The sequence below is a fragment of the Gigantopelta aegis genome, chromosome 1 (genome assembly GCF_016097555.1).
Source record: "Gigantopelta aegis isolate Gae_Host chromosome 1, Gae_host_genome, whole genome shotgun sequence".
Taxonomy (NCBI): Eukaryota; Metazoa; Mollusca; class Gastropoda; order Neomphalida; family Peltospiridae; genus Gigantopelta; species Gigantopelta aegis.
In genome coordinates, this window is record NC_054699.1 from 42,916,617 (window position 1) to 42,929,343 (window position 12,727).

The window sequence follows — 12,727 nt, forward strand, 5'->3', positions numbered from 1 at the left end:
ACCCTGAGTGAGTGCTCTGCAAGGCTCAATGGGTAGGTGTAAACCACTTGCACCGACCAGTGATCCATAACTGGTTCAACAAAGGTCATGGTTTGTGCTATCCTGCCTGTGGGAAGCGCAAATAAAAGATCCCTTGCTGCTAATCGGAAGAGTAGCCCATGTAGTGGCGACAGCGGGTTTCCTCTCAAAATCTGTGTGGTCCTTAACCATATGTCTGACGCCATATAACCGTAAATAAAATGTGTTGAGTGCGTCGTTAAATAAAACATTTCTTTCTTTCTTTCTAATCTTAAAAAAATACTCTAGATTACATCTTCAAAATTATATTCAACAGCCCAATTAAATGCTCCACCGAGGGGGATACGGGGGTAGAAATGAACCTCCTTTTGGCCAATTTTCACTTTCTGTCTCTTTATATTATGGAAGGGACATAGCCCAGTTATAAGGTGCTTTAATGCTCGATGTGCAGTCGTTGTGGGATCGATCCTCGTCGGTGGGCTCACTGGGCTATTTCTCATTCCAGCCAGTGCATCACAACTGGTATATCAAACACTGTGGTATGTGCTATCCTGTCTGTGAGATGGTGCATATAAAAGATCCCTTGTTGCTTATAAAAAAATGTAGCAGTCAGGTTTCCTCTCTAAGACTATATGTGTCAGAATTATCAAATGTTTGACATCCAATATCCGATGATTATTAAATTAACGTGCTCTAGTGATGTCGTTAAACAAAACAAACTTTTAACTTTCAAGATTGCATCTTCCAAATTACATTCAACAGCCCAATTCAAATGCTCCAAAGAGGGGGATTTGGGGGCACAAATGAACCTCCTGGGATTTTTTTTGCCTCTCTATTTTATTTGTGCTGGGGTGTCATTAAACATTCATTCATTCATTATTTTATTTTTACAAAACAACAGGTCTCTGAACGATGCAAGAACAAATTAATGGTTCCATTAACGTGTCGCTCACATAATTCTAATTTGCATAACATATTTTCTGTTCACTCATTTACACGAACATAACAAGTTACACAAACAGGAAGTTGGTTACCTATATTTATTTTTTACATAACCGCTGTAAATGGGTTATGCAAATTTTTAATTACCAGAGGACTATACATGACTAAGCATCGTAAATAAGAATTCCAATTATTTCTTACATCAAAACACATAAGTAAAATAGCCAGCAGCACCAATACATTGTTGGTGGTGGGTTTTTTCCTTCAATAAAATGTCTGTTAAACAGTCATGCATGCCCATGGTGATGTGGCAGTGTAGTTTGTTTTTTTTCTATTGAAATATCTGCTGAAGAATTTAAGTGTGCACAAACTGACAACAAGGAGAAGCGAGATTCATCACTTGTCACCGACTATTACTGGAAAAAGGTCAAATAGCTGACATTTTCACACGTCTGCCCCAGTGTACTCAGACAATACCTCAGTACTGGAATGTTGACACAACAAATATACATTCTGGCCATAATAGGTATTTGAATAATACATACCATCACACTGGGTTCACAGTGATTCAGTTATGCAAATTATGATACCCTATATATGACTTATATAACGCCACGACTCAGACAGGTGATTCAGTTATGCAAATTATGATACCCTATATATATGACTTATATAACGCCACGACTCAGACAGGTGATTCAGTTATGCAAATTATGATACCCTATATATATGACTTATATAACCACACGATTCAGACAGGTGATTCAGTTATGCAAATTATGATACCCTATATATGACTTATATAACGCCACGACTCAGACAGGTGATTCAGTTATGCAAATTATGATACCCTATATATATTACTTATATAACGCCACGACTCAGACAAAGGTTATGGTATGTACTGTCCTGTCTGTGGAAAAGTGCATATAAAAGATTCCTTTTCTGCCAATGAACAAATGTTGCAGGTTTCTTCAAAAGGGTACATGAGAGTTGCATCAGAATTATCAAATATCTGCTGATGAATAAATTAATGTACTCTAACAGGATCTGTTAAAGAAAACAAAATCTTTTCTTTAATATATTACTGGTGTTTCCCCTAACATTTAATATCATGGTGATGACATGCAACTATGAAGGATGCAAGTCGAAAACACAAAGTTATATATAGATTTGCTGGGGTTTTTATGTGCTTAGTGCACATCAATTAATTAATCACTGGCTATTGGATGTCAAACATTTGGTAATTTAACACCACTGGAGCACATTGATTAATTAATCATCGGCTATTGGATGTCAAACACTTGGTAATTCTGACACCTAGTTAACAGAGGAAACCCACTACATTTTTCCTAATGCAGACAGGGATCGTTTATATGCAATTTCCCACAGAAAGGAAAGCACATACCATGACCTTTGACCAGTTGTGGCGCACTGGTTGGAACGAAAAAAAAAACCCAATCAGTTGAATGAATCCACCGAGGTGGATCGATCCTGCGAGGCAAGCACCCTCAAGCGAGCACTCAACCGACTGAGCTAAATCACAGCTCTTCGAAAACACAAATACTAGAAACTATCTTGGTGAACGTTCCTACTTGAGTTAACAAACTGTTCAGTAAAGTAAAGTTTGTTTTATTTAACAACGCCACTAGAGCACATTGATTTTTTATCTTATCATCGGCTATTGGACATCAAACATATGGTCATTCTGACACTTATTTTTTTTAGAGTAAACCCCCTGTCACCACATAGGCTACTCTTTTATGACAGGCAGCAAGGGATATTTTATTTGCGCTTCCCACAGGCAGGATAGCACAAACCATGGCCTTTGTTGAACCAGTTATGGATCACTGGTCGGTGCAAGTGGTTTACACCTACCCAATGAGCCTTGCGGAGCACTCACTCAGGGTTTGGAGTCGGTATCTGGATTAAAAATCCCATGCCTCGACTGGGATCCGAACCCAGTACCTACCAGCCTGTAAACCGATGGCCTAACCACGATGCCACCAAGGCCGGTACAAACTGTTACGGCTGCACACCACCATTAATTACTCCATGCAGTCCAATGCAATTTCTATGTCAGAATATATTCGGTGAAAAAAACAACACTGTCGAGAGGGTCGTGTGACTGCTAGTTTTAAGGAGTGCTTTCCTTTGACATGTAGATGTACAGTGTAAAAAATTTAAAAAATTATAGTTAGCCATCCGCATGCTAAAAGTACTAATCAAAATTATACTCATTTTAGATACCAGTTGTTTGAATACCATAACAAGTCATGATAATACTGACACATTTTTATGGGTTTTATTCCAAGGATTTTCATAACTAATATATAAGACTGGAAAATCACCTGTTATAGATAGAAATATGAGATTTATTTACAATTTTACTGCAAAACATATGTAATATGAAACAGACTATAACACCAATTTGATATTGAACACACCTGAGACCACCTCTCTGTTTAGCTTAGTACTTGTGATTTCACCTGTCAAGTGTAATCAACATAAACCTGGGTGATATAATCTGTTCCAAATTACATATGTTTTGCAGTAAAATTGTAAATACATCTCATATTTCTATCTATAACAGGTCATTTATTGTCATTTTTTCTACCAGTTGTTTGAATACCATAACACGTCATGATAATACTGACACATTTTTATGGTTTTTATTCCAGGGATTTTCACAACTAATATATAAGATTGAAAAATCACCTGGGTATGAAATTAATCCTTATGAGTCTAGCTAGGGATTTTCAAAGCTATAACTGTTTCAACAAAATTATCCTGCCTGTGGGAAGCGCAAATAAAAGATCCCTTGCTGCCCGTAAAAAGAGTAGCCTATGTGGTGACAGCGGGCTTCTCTAAAAACTCAGAATGACTATATGTTTTGACGTCCAATAGCCGATGATAAGATAAAAAATCAATGTGAGCGGCGTCGTTAAATCACTTTAGTTAAATTAATCCACACATTTTCCATAATTAGGACCACGAAATCGTAAAACCCTCATCATTACAGCACACGCCATCACAGTTTACAACAACAATTTCACGATTTCGTAATCTAAGATTAATTTAAAATATGTGCCCAGGTTATTTTCCCAATACACTTAAATAATATAAATATTAGTTTTAATCACCAGATCCTAACAGACATTAATTGAAGCTAAAAAATAAAAAAAAAATAAAAACCACCAGATGAATTGTCATAATGTGAAACCCTACCTGCATGGCAGCCGAGTTAATAAACTTAGATTACCTGTGTCACATACAAGTAAACAAGTAAATGTAACTGAACTGCTTAGTCATACATTCCAACAGCCCAAACCACATGTACAGGAGACTAGATACATCCAGGTATTGGTCGTCTCTTTGAAGTGCGTACAGGTACGAAGCAGCATGATTTATAAGTGATATTCATGACTCATTGTGTTCGTAAGTAAAACAATAATGTCACAAACACAGATAATTAATAGCATGTTATTTAATCACCAACTATCACATGAAAGGTGACGAGACGTAGCCTAGTGGTAAAGCACTCGCTTGATACCCGGTCGATCTAGGATCGATCCCCATCGGTGGGCCCATTGGGTTATTTTTCGTTCCAGCCAGTACACCACAACTGGTCTATTTAAGGCTGTGGTATGTGCTATGTAACGTTTTCAACAAAAAACATAACTTAAAAAGAAAATAATTATCCCCTGAATTGTCAGTTATAATTTTTGTTCTGTGGTGAAAAAACTGGGCCCATTGGGCTATTTGTCATTCCAGCCAGGGCACCACGACTGGTATATTAAAGGCTGTGGTATGTGCTATCCTATATGTCGGATGGTGTATATAAAAGATCCCTTGCTACTAATGGAAAAATGTAGTGGGTTTCCTCTCCAAGACCACATATGTTGGAATTACCAAATGTTTGACATCCAATAGCCGATGATTAATAAAACAACGTGGTGTTAAACAAAAGAAACTTTATCACATGAACGATAATTGTTGTATTGTACCTGTAGGTTAAAATGTTTTTGACCATAACTGACAAATTATTTTAAGGGTGATATGAAAAATGATTTGGATTTTTTTTCTCTTCTGTATGGAAATGCAAATATGAAGTTGTGAAAAAGATTTTTTTTTTAAATGTATGTGCATGTACATGTACAGAATTAAATGTCTCATCTATTTAAAACTGACTCAGTAAATATAAGAGAATACTACACGAGTGGCCAGTAAGATACAATTTATCTTACGAGTTCTTTCAAAACCAGATTATCAAATGGACAAAAATTGTAAAAAAAATACTAGGCTCACACTAGCCGACCGCCAATTTGCCATGGGCTAATGGAAATGTCAGCTCAGCTGGCGAATAAAATATTTCCATATCGTCAAACAGGTGAAAAATATTAAATTTCACATCCGCGGATAAAGCTACTCAAGTCATTAATATATCTACACACCTGACCAGTGTGACTAAATGTCAAATTACTTTTGTTTCAGTTTTGTTTTTCTGGCACAGATATGTTTACAATGAGTTCAGGTGATTAAACAAAACAAACTTTTAACTTTTGTCAAGGCAAGAATGTAATGACTGCTGGTGATGTTGTGTAGGAGCTGGTCCACAAAGCTGAAGCAGGAAACGTCATTTTTGAATTAGTCACGGAGTTATTCACAAATAAGATTTATATTAAATACAACTTTCTTTACAAATACCATTCCCACCATTCTCCAGTGTGGAAAAAACGTGTATCACCTGATGGTATTCCCATTATATATACAGGCAGTGTTCGAGATTAACGGTATCCCAATATCCCGGGGATACCAGAATTTAAGTTTGGATACCAGACTTCAAGAACCCAGTATCCCATCGAGATACCATATAATGTTGTTGTTGGGTTTTTTTAAATATGCGTTTTTATTTTTCGCTGAAACAATGAAAGTCGTAATTTGCTGGTCAAGTAAAGTAACAGTATTTCCACATACTCGTACCCAGTCTAATGCTACACTGGAGCAATAGCGGCATAGCAATGGACTGGGAACCGTACCCAGTCTAATGCTACACTGGAGCAATAGCGGCATAGCAATGGACTGGGAACCGTACCCAGTCTAATGCTACACTGGAGCAATAGCGGCATAGCAATGGACTGGGAACCATTAAGTCGCTATTGTTTTTGTTGGAAGTTTCCTCCCTTCAAATTTTATTTGAGATATTGACTCCACATCTGCAAAAAATTTATACAGGTAGGCTTATCATTAGTAATGTCAGAAACACTTATAGATTACTGCTAAATATTAATTTATTTATTAAGATGCAGCAAATCTTTTTGCCAATTCAGTTTGATTGCGAATTTCACGAATTTTGCGATTTTGATTGTGGTGTAGCATTAGACTGGGAACGAGAACAGTGTCGTCCAAGTTTGTTACGATGTTATTTATGAATTTCATTTAAATGGGATACTAAATTATCAGGTGGGATACCAGATCTTGAAATTTTAGTATCCAACTGGGATACTGCCAACAATGTTTGATCTCGAACACTGACAGGCATGGTGGAAGTAAATAGACATTGGGGGTGGGGGCTGACTGAGATCAAGGGCGCAAACAAGTTTCTAGGGGGTTCGGGGGATCACTTGCGTAGGAATCGGGGGGGGGGGGGGGGGGGAGCAAGGTGGTTATGTGCCCCACACTTTTCAGATATTTTGCTTTATAATAGTGTAAAAGTGTGTAAATATAAAAGTGCCCCCCCCCCCCCCCCCCCACACACACACACACTTTTTGGAATCTTCCTACGCCAGTGGGTATGCTCCTCCATAAAAAAAAGTTTGAAAACTAGATATCTTGCAATGCAATTTCTTGCATTCTACAAGTAAAATTGATCTCCGTCTTAAGATTTACTACCAATATTTTTAATTCAGAATTATTGAGGGGGCTAAAGCCCCCCCCCCCCACACTCCCCCCCACCCCTGCTCTGCTATGCCCGATAGGTTATTACCAGAGTGTTTTTCGGTATCGTCAATATCATATATTAGGAATAAAAATTGTAATAATTATTTTTATTCCTAATATATGATACTGACGATACCGAAATACACGAGGGTAATAATCTCTTTAGCATATAAGCTCAAGCTTAATACAACGTGTTTTTGTAAACTGTACACGCAACTTTAATTCCAGTCCGCCATTACTAGATATTCAAATGACATAAGAATATGTGATGCGGTGTATTTTTGAATGGAAATGACATCAAACTCGAATGACGTCATTTTGGATGTTCTTACATCAAAATAAAGTTATGCCTAACGTTTTTTGTTTTGTGATCGCTGGACAGCTTTCAGTGTCAAATTGCCATTGAAATGTTTTTATTTGATGACTATGAATGCATACGTCAATCATGGAGTGTCACCCAAGTACGTTTGCTTAAATGTCAATAAACCTAGTGCCGAGACCTCGACTAATGTACATCTAATTTGCAAAGTTATCAAATTCTTAAAGTATGTGATCTGAAAAATATCACATACTTTGATTGCACTGAAAATGTAAGATATTATATGATAAATATAATAATATATAATAATATATATATATATATATATATATATATGCATGTACTGTCAAGTTATGTTAGTAATAAATCAAAATTGAAATGTGACCACCTACAAGTACAGTTAAATGTTTGATAGTTTAATGACACCACTAGAGCACATTGATCGATTAATCATCCGCTACTGAATGTACGTCAAACATTCGGTAATTCTGACATATAGTCTTCCATTAGCAACAACTAAGAGCTCTTTCATGTCCACTTTCCCACAGACATGAAAGCATATACCACAGCCTTTGATATACCAATTGTGGTGCACTTGGAACGAGGGAAAAAAAACAATCAGTTGAACTGATCCACCGAGGTGGTTTGATCCTGTGACGCAAGCACCTCAGGCGAGAGCTCAAACGACCGTGCTAAATCCTGTACATGTGAATTCCTTCGTACTGCCAAGTTACATGAGTAATAAATCAAATGTGAATACCTACAGGTATGGACTATTTGAGGTATTCAAGGACAGGTGAGTCTGGGCGTGACAGGTAAATTAAGCCGTTGTTATAAAGTTCACAGACATACATGTACGCATAGGTGTGGTGCCATGTAACATGACATTAATCTTCAGGCAAGTAAATGATATTAAAACAATGTTTGTTTGACGCCACTGTAGCATGAGATCAACAGTAGCCCAGTGGTAACAACACCACTAGAGCACAATGATGTATTAATCACTGGCTATTGGATGTGAAACATTTGGTAATTTTTATATATATATAGTCTTAGAGAAGAATTAAACCCACTACCTTTTTTCCATTCATAGCAAGAGGTCTTTCATAAAGTCTCTTTTAAATTTTAAATCAGCTTAATAAGATGTTTTTTTTAAATGAAACTGAAAATTCTGCATTTTTTTGTTTTCTGCTAAAATTCTCAAAAGTAAAAGTAAACTTTTAGAAATAAAACCCAATCGGATACCACTCACTAGGAACTCCAGTACACTCCAGTAAAGAGAAATCAATTATGGGTTTTTTTATTTTACCAGTCAAATTATTACATTTGTAACAAAAATTTAACTTTTAAAAGCAGTAATTAAATTATACTCTTTACAATTAATAATACAATGTCATATACAGTGAAACCTCTCAAGACCGGACCCTCTGTAAACTGGAATTCCCTCAAAACTGGACGTTTTTACAGAGTCCCTTTTTAAAAACCAGGACAGAACATAACCTCTCTAAACCAGATCCCTCTTGAAACCGGACATTTTCATTGGTCCAAGGGTGTCCTGTTTAGAGGGGGTTTCACTGTATTATTAAAAAATATGGTAATAATAAAATCTATCACTGTTATGAGGTATAGGTAAGGCTATTTCAACCCAAGGGACAAAATGTTTTTGTGAGGGCTGAGGTTTACCAACACCCTTACAAATCATTTTGTCCCCAGGGTTGGAATCTACACATCACAACAGTAATTGATTATTTTATTTTTCTTGCCCATTAAATTACAGTAACAAAACATTAATTTTGTAAGCTATATGGTCTGTTTATTGTAGAACGATTCGTATACATTTCTCCTGCAAACTCATTTAATCATATGCGGAAAAATATAGTCCACCTTATGCATGCAACGACATAAATAGGTAATGTTCAACTTAACAATAAATATAAATTTGAAAACATTAATTTGTATAAATATTTTTAAAACAACAATACAATGTGAAATGGCAAACAGAATTTAAAAAAAACTATGAGTTATGACGTCAATCGTCGTAAAACATGAGTTAAGACATCACGCATATTTAGAAATCGTCTAGCCCTCGGGTCGGACAGATTTATCTAGCCCTAGGGTCAGACAGATTTTTCTAGTACCGTGCAAAAGCTGGATAACCCTGTCCAGTGAGCAAGAATATTGTTTTCCCTAGCTTGTTTTAGCACGGTGCAGCACCATGGCTCAATAGTCTGGCACCATCTTGCCTCAATCAGCGCCATGCTGCCCTGAGATTAAACAAGCCTTTTTAGTAATTAATTCTAAAATTGCCTTTATAAAACACCTCAAAAGCTATTATTAATTAATAAAATATGCCTTTTATATCTTTTGCCATTCATTTATTAAAGCAAGCACATAACTTACATTAATGTTTATTTTAATTAATTTTTTTTTTTTTTTAATAAAAAACAAGTGCCCCCAAAATGGTGAAAATGCCCCAAACGTGTTTGGTCTACCATGCCTTTCCAAATTTCTAGGGAAATCACTAAAGAATATACAGTATGTGACATATACATGTACATATGTATGTATGTATGTTGAAAAGCACAGTAACATTAACCTATTCAACTAATTTAAAGATACATTTATTGGTGCTCAATCATATTTGTGCTTTAAAATTTTTAAATGTTTTCAATCAAGTTTAAAACCAACAGGTACATTCGCATCATTTCATCACACATTTCTGACATGTTAAAAACATTCAACCAAGTTGCAGATTACGTTGAGCTAATTAATATAAAGTAAAACCACTGTCAAATACTAGTAATTTAACATACAATAAACATTTTATTAATTAACACAATTTCTTTACCATATAAATAAAAAATGCTTTGTATATTAATTTACATGTTATAAAAATTAAATCAGTGGGGTGGGGAAGGGTGCTGGGAGTCCTTTGTTTGGGGTTTTTTATTTATTATTGTAGTTTTTCTAGGGGTTTTTGCTTGTTTGGTTTTTTTTGGGGGGGAGTGGGGGTACCTGAGAAAAAGTGTTTGTTTTTTGTTTTCTTTTGTTTGTGTTATTTCTTTTGTTTCGTTGGGGTTTTTTGTTGTTGTTGAGAGGTGGGGAGGGGGTGAGAGGTGGGGAGGGGGTGAGAGGTGGGGAGGTTATTTTTTTAATTCAGGTACTGTACCTGAGGTTAAATCTGGTCATGAAAATATTTAATGATTAAAGTTATATATTTTTTTTTTAAACCTTTAAATGACTGACGTACCTGAGTGATGCAAGGCATGCAAACAAGGCAAATTACTGTACTCTGGCATGTTTTTTCCCGTTCCGACACGCTTCACACTGAAATCCTCTGCTAACAGTGTTCACACTCTCGGTTATAAAAGCCGACAAATGATTCTACGAGTGGTGCCAAGGATCTTTATTCATACATGCATGTACACACCACAGGTACAACTATTGTTAGTTATCTTACTCACTGGCAGCTAAATCAGATTCTCCTATGACTCAGAGAAAAGCAATTCTGTAATTTCCTCAAACACTTCTCAAAGAATCCAGTCGTCGACTATGATATGTGAAATAGTTGAACCAACACCATGTGATCAAACTGCATAGATTTGTTTGTTTTTTCCTGTGGCGAAAAAAATATATCTAGGCCTACAGAATAGTGCCCAAATTTTGTATGTTAAAATTATTTCAGTGCAGCAAATGACTTCTTTTATGTATTTATCATATAATCATATAAACAATAGCAGCACAAAACTTATACTGTACATTATCCAATTCCTTGTATAAAGATCTGCTTCGGGTAAGATTAAGCTGATATGGCAACACCATCAAGATACAGCTAAAATTTACAACTCGTTTCACATCACAGAATTTCCGTTTTTAATCCAGTCCCACACAAACAACAGATTCATATATCCTTAAATTGTATCAATCAACTAACACCTCTTGAAAAACACACGTTAATTAAATCACAAAATCAATTCACATTGTGTGTAATCCAGTAAACGGTGCAACCTCCATTTATTAGTTACTGACGAACAAGAGAGACGGAGAGAGATTGAGCGAGAAAAGAAAAAAAAACGATCCACGCACAAAACTTTACACTGAACTGTATCTCGCAAAACATTCCTGTTTCTTTGTTCACCTATCACCTCTCTTAGCTCCTAGTCTACGAGCAGGCACAAACACACACACCACACCACACCACACAGCCAGTCATAAACTGAGGTAGTTATCAATGGCTCTCTCCCCCCACAATGCCCTCCTTCCACCCCCCCAGTGGTCGTGAACAAAGCCAGTGATGAAGTGAGGAATGTCTGGAATTCCTTACACACTGTCCGTGTTTATAGTCCGGCCTCTGCCTGCTTGGCCAAGCGTGACCCAACCACAAAAGCGTGATCCAGCTGTACCCAGAATGCCGCACTCACCACCTGCCTCTGGTAGTCCAATCTATTGAGTGGACTGAAAGGTGGGGATATATTCCTGGTATGCAGATGATGTCAACACGGAGTAGTAAATAGCTCTATTTACTTTTTGTTACACACAGCTTTGACACTTTTCTTTTTTGTGTCTTTTTTCTTGAAGTCACAGACCCTATATAGTTTCAACCCGCTGAAATTAAATCTATACATTTGGTTAATTTATAAACCTGTAACGTGCACATTTGGATAAAGCTACAATATAGTATGAATGAATGTTTAATGACACCCCAGCACATAAAACACACACATCGGCTATTGGAAAGGTTTGTTTTGTTTAACAACACCACTAGAGCACATTGATTAATTAATTAGCTAATACTGATGTCAAACCAGTGGCATAGGAAGGTGTCAAAAAATGGGGGCCACACTTTTACACTATTATAAAGCAAATATAAAGCAAAATATCTGAAAAGTAGGGGGCACATGCCAGTGTGTCAAACATTTGGTAATTCTGACTCGTAGTCATCAGAGGAAACCACTACATTTTTCCATTAGCAGCAAGGGATCTTTTATATACATGTATTTTTCCCACAGACAGGAAAACACAAACCACAGCCTTTGACTAGTTGTGGTGCACTGGTTGGAACAAGAAAAAACCTAATCAGTTGAAATGATCCACCGAGGTGGTTTGATCATGCGATGCAAGCATCTCAGGCGAGCACTCAATCGACTGAGCTAAATCCTGCCCCCACTGGCAACTGGGTGTCAGAAAAGTAAGCTAGCATATATGGAAATATGAAGCTTATACAACAAAGTGAAACAAGTCTGTCATGTTGAAATGGAATGAAATGTTTTATTTAAAGACGCACTCAACACATTTTATTTACGGTTATATGGTGTCAGACATATGGTTAAGGACCACACAGATTTTGAGAGGAAACCCGCTGTCGCCACTTCATGGGCTTTTCTTTTTGATTAGCAGCAAAGGATCTTTTATATGTACCATCCCACAGACAGGATAGTATATACCACAGCCTTTGTTACACCAGATGTGGAGCACTGGCTGGAACGAGAAATAGCCCAATGGGTCCAC

The 12,727-nt window shown here is 36.6% G+C and overlaps 1 protein-coding gene across 5 annotated transcripts in view; it reads right to left on the bottom strand.

Annotated features, from left to right (window-relative positions):
* LOC121375256 (angiomotin-like) overlaps nt 1–12,727 on the bottom strand; it is a 42,517-nt gene that overhangs the window by 15,982 nt on the left and 13,808 nt on the right. The window contains exon 1 of one of the 5 annotated variants that reach the window (XM_041502643.1): nt 11,544–11,563. The exons of 1 other annotated variant lie outside the window; for it this stretch is intronic. Coding sequence is in view for 1 of the 4 variants with exons in the window: in XM_041502614.1 (XP_041358548.1) it covers nt 10,470–10,518 (49 nt within the window). In the remaining 3 variants the exon portion in view is untranslated. Of the gene's footprint in view, nt 1–4,188; nt 4,212–9,357; nt 9,472–10,469; nt 11,433–11,543; nt 11,564–12,727 lie in introns of those variants that run through there. 3 more of the 5 variants (XM_041502614.1, XM_041502633.1, XM_041502640.1) reach the window with 3 other exon arrangements.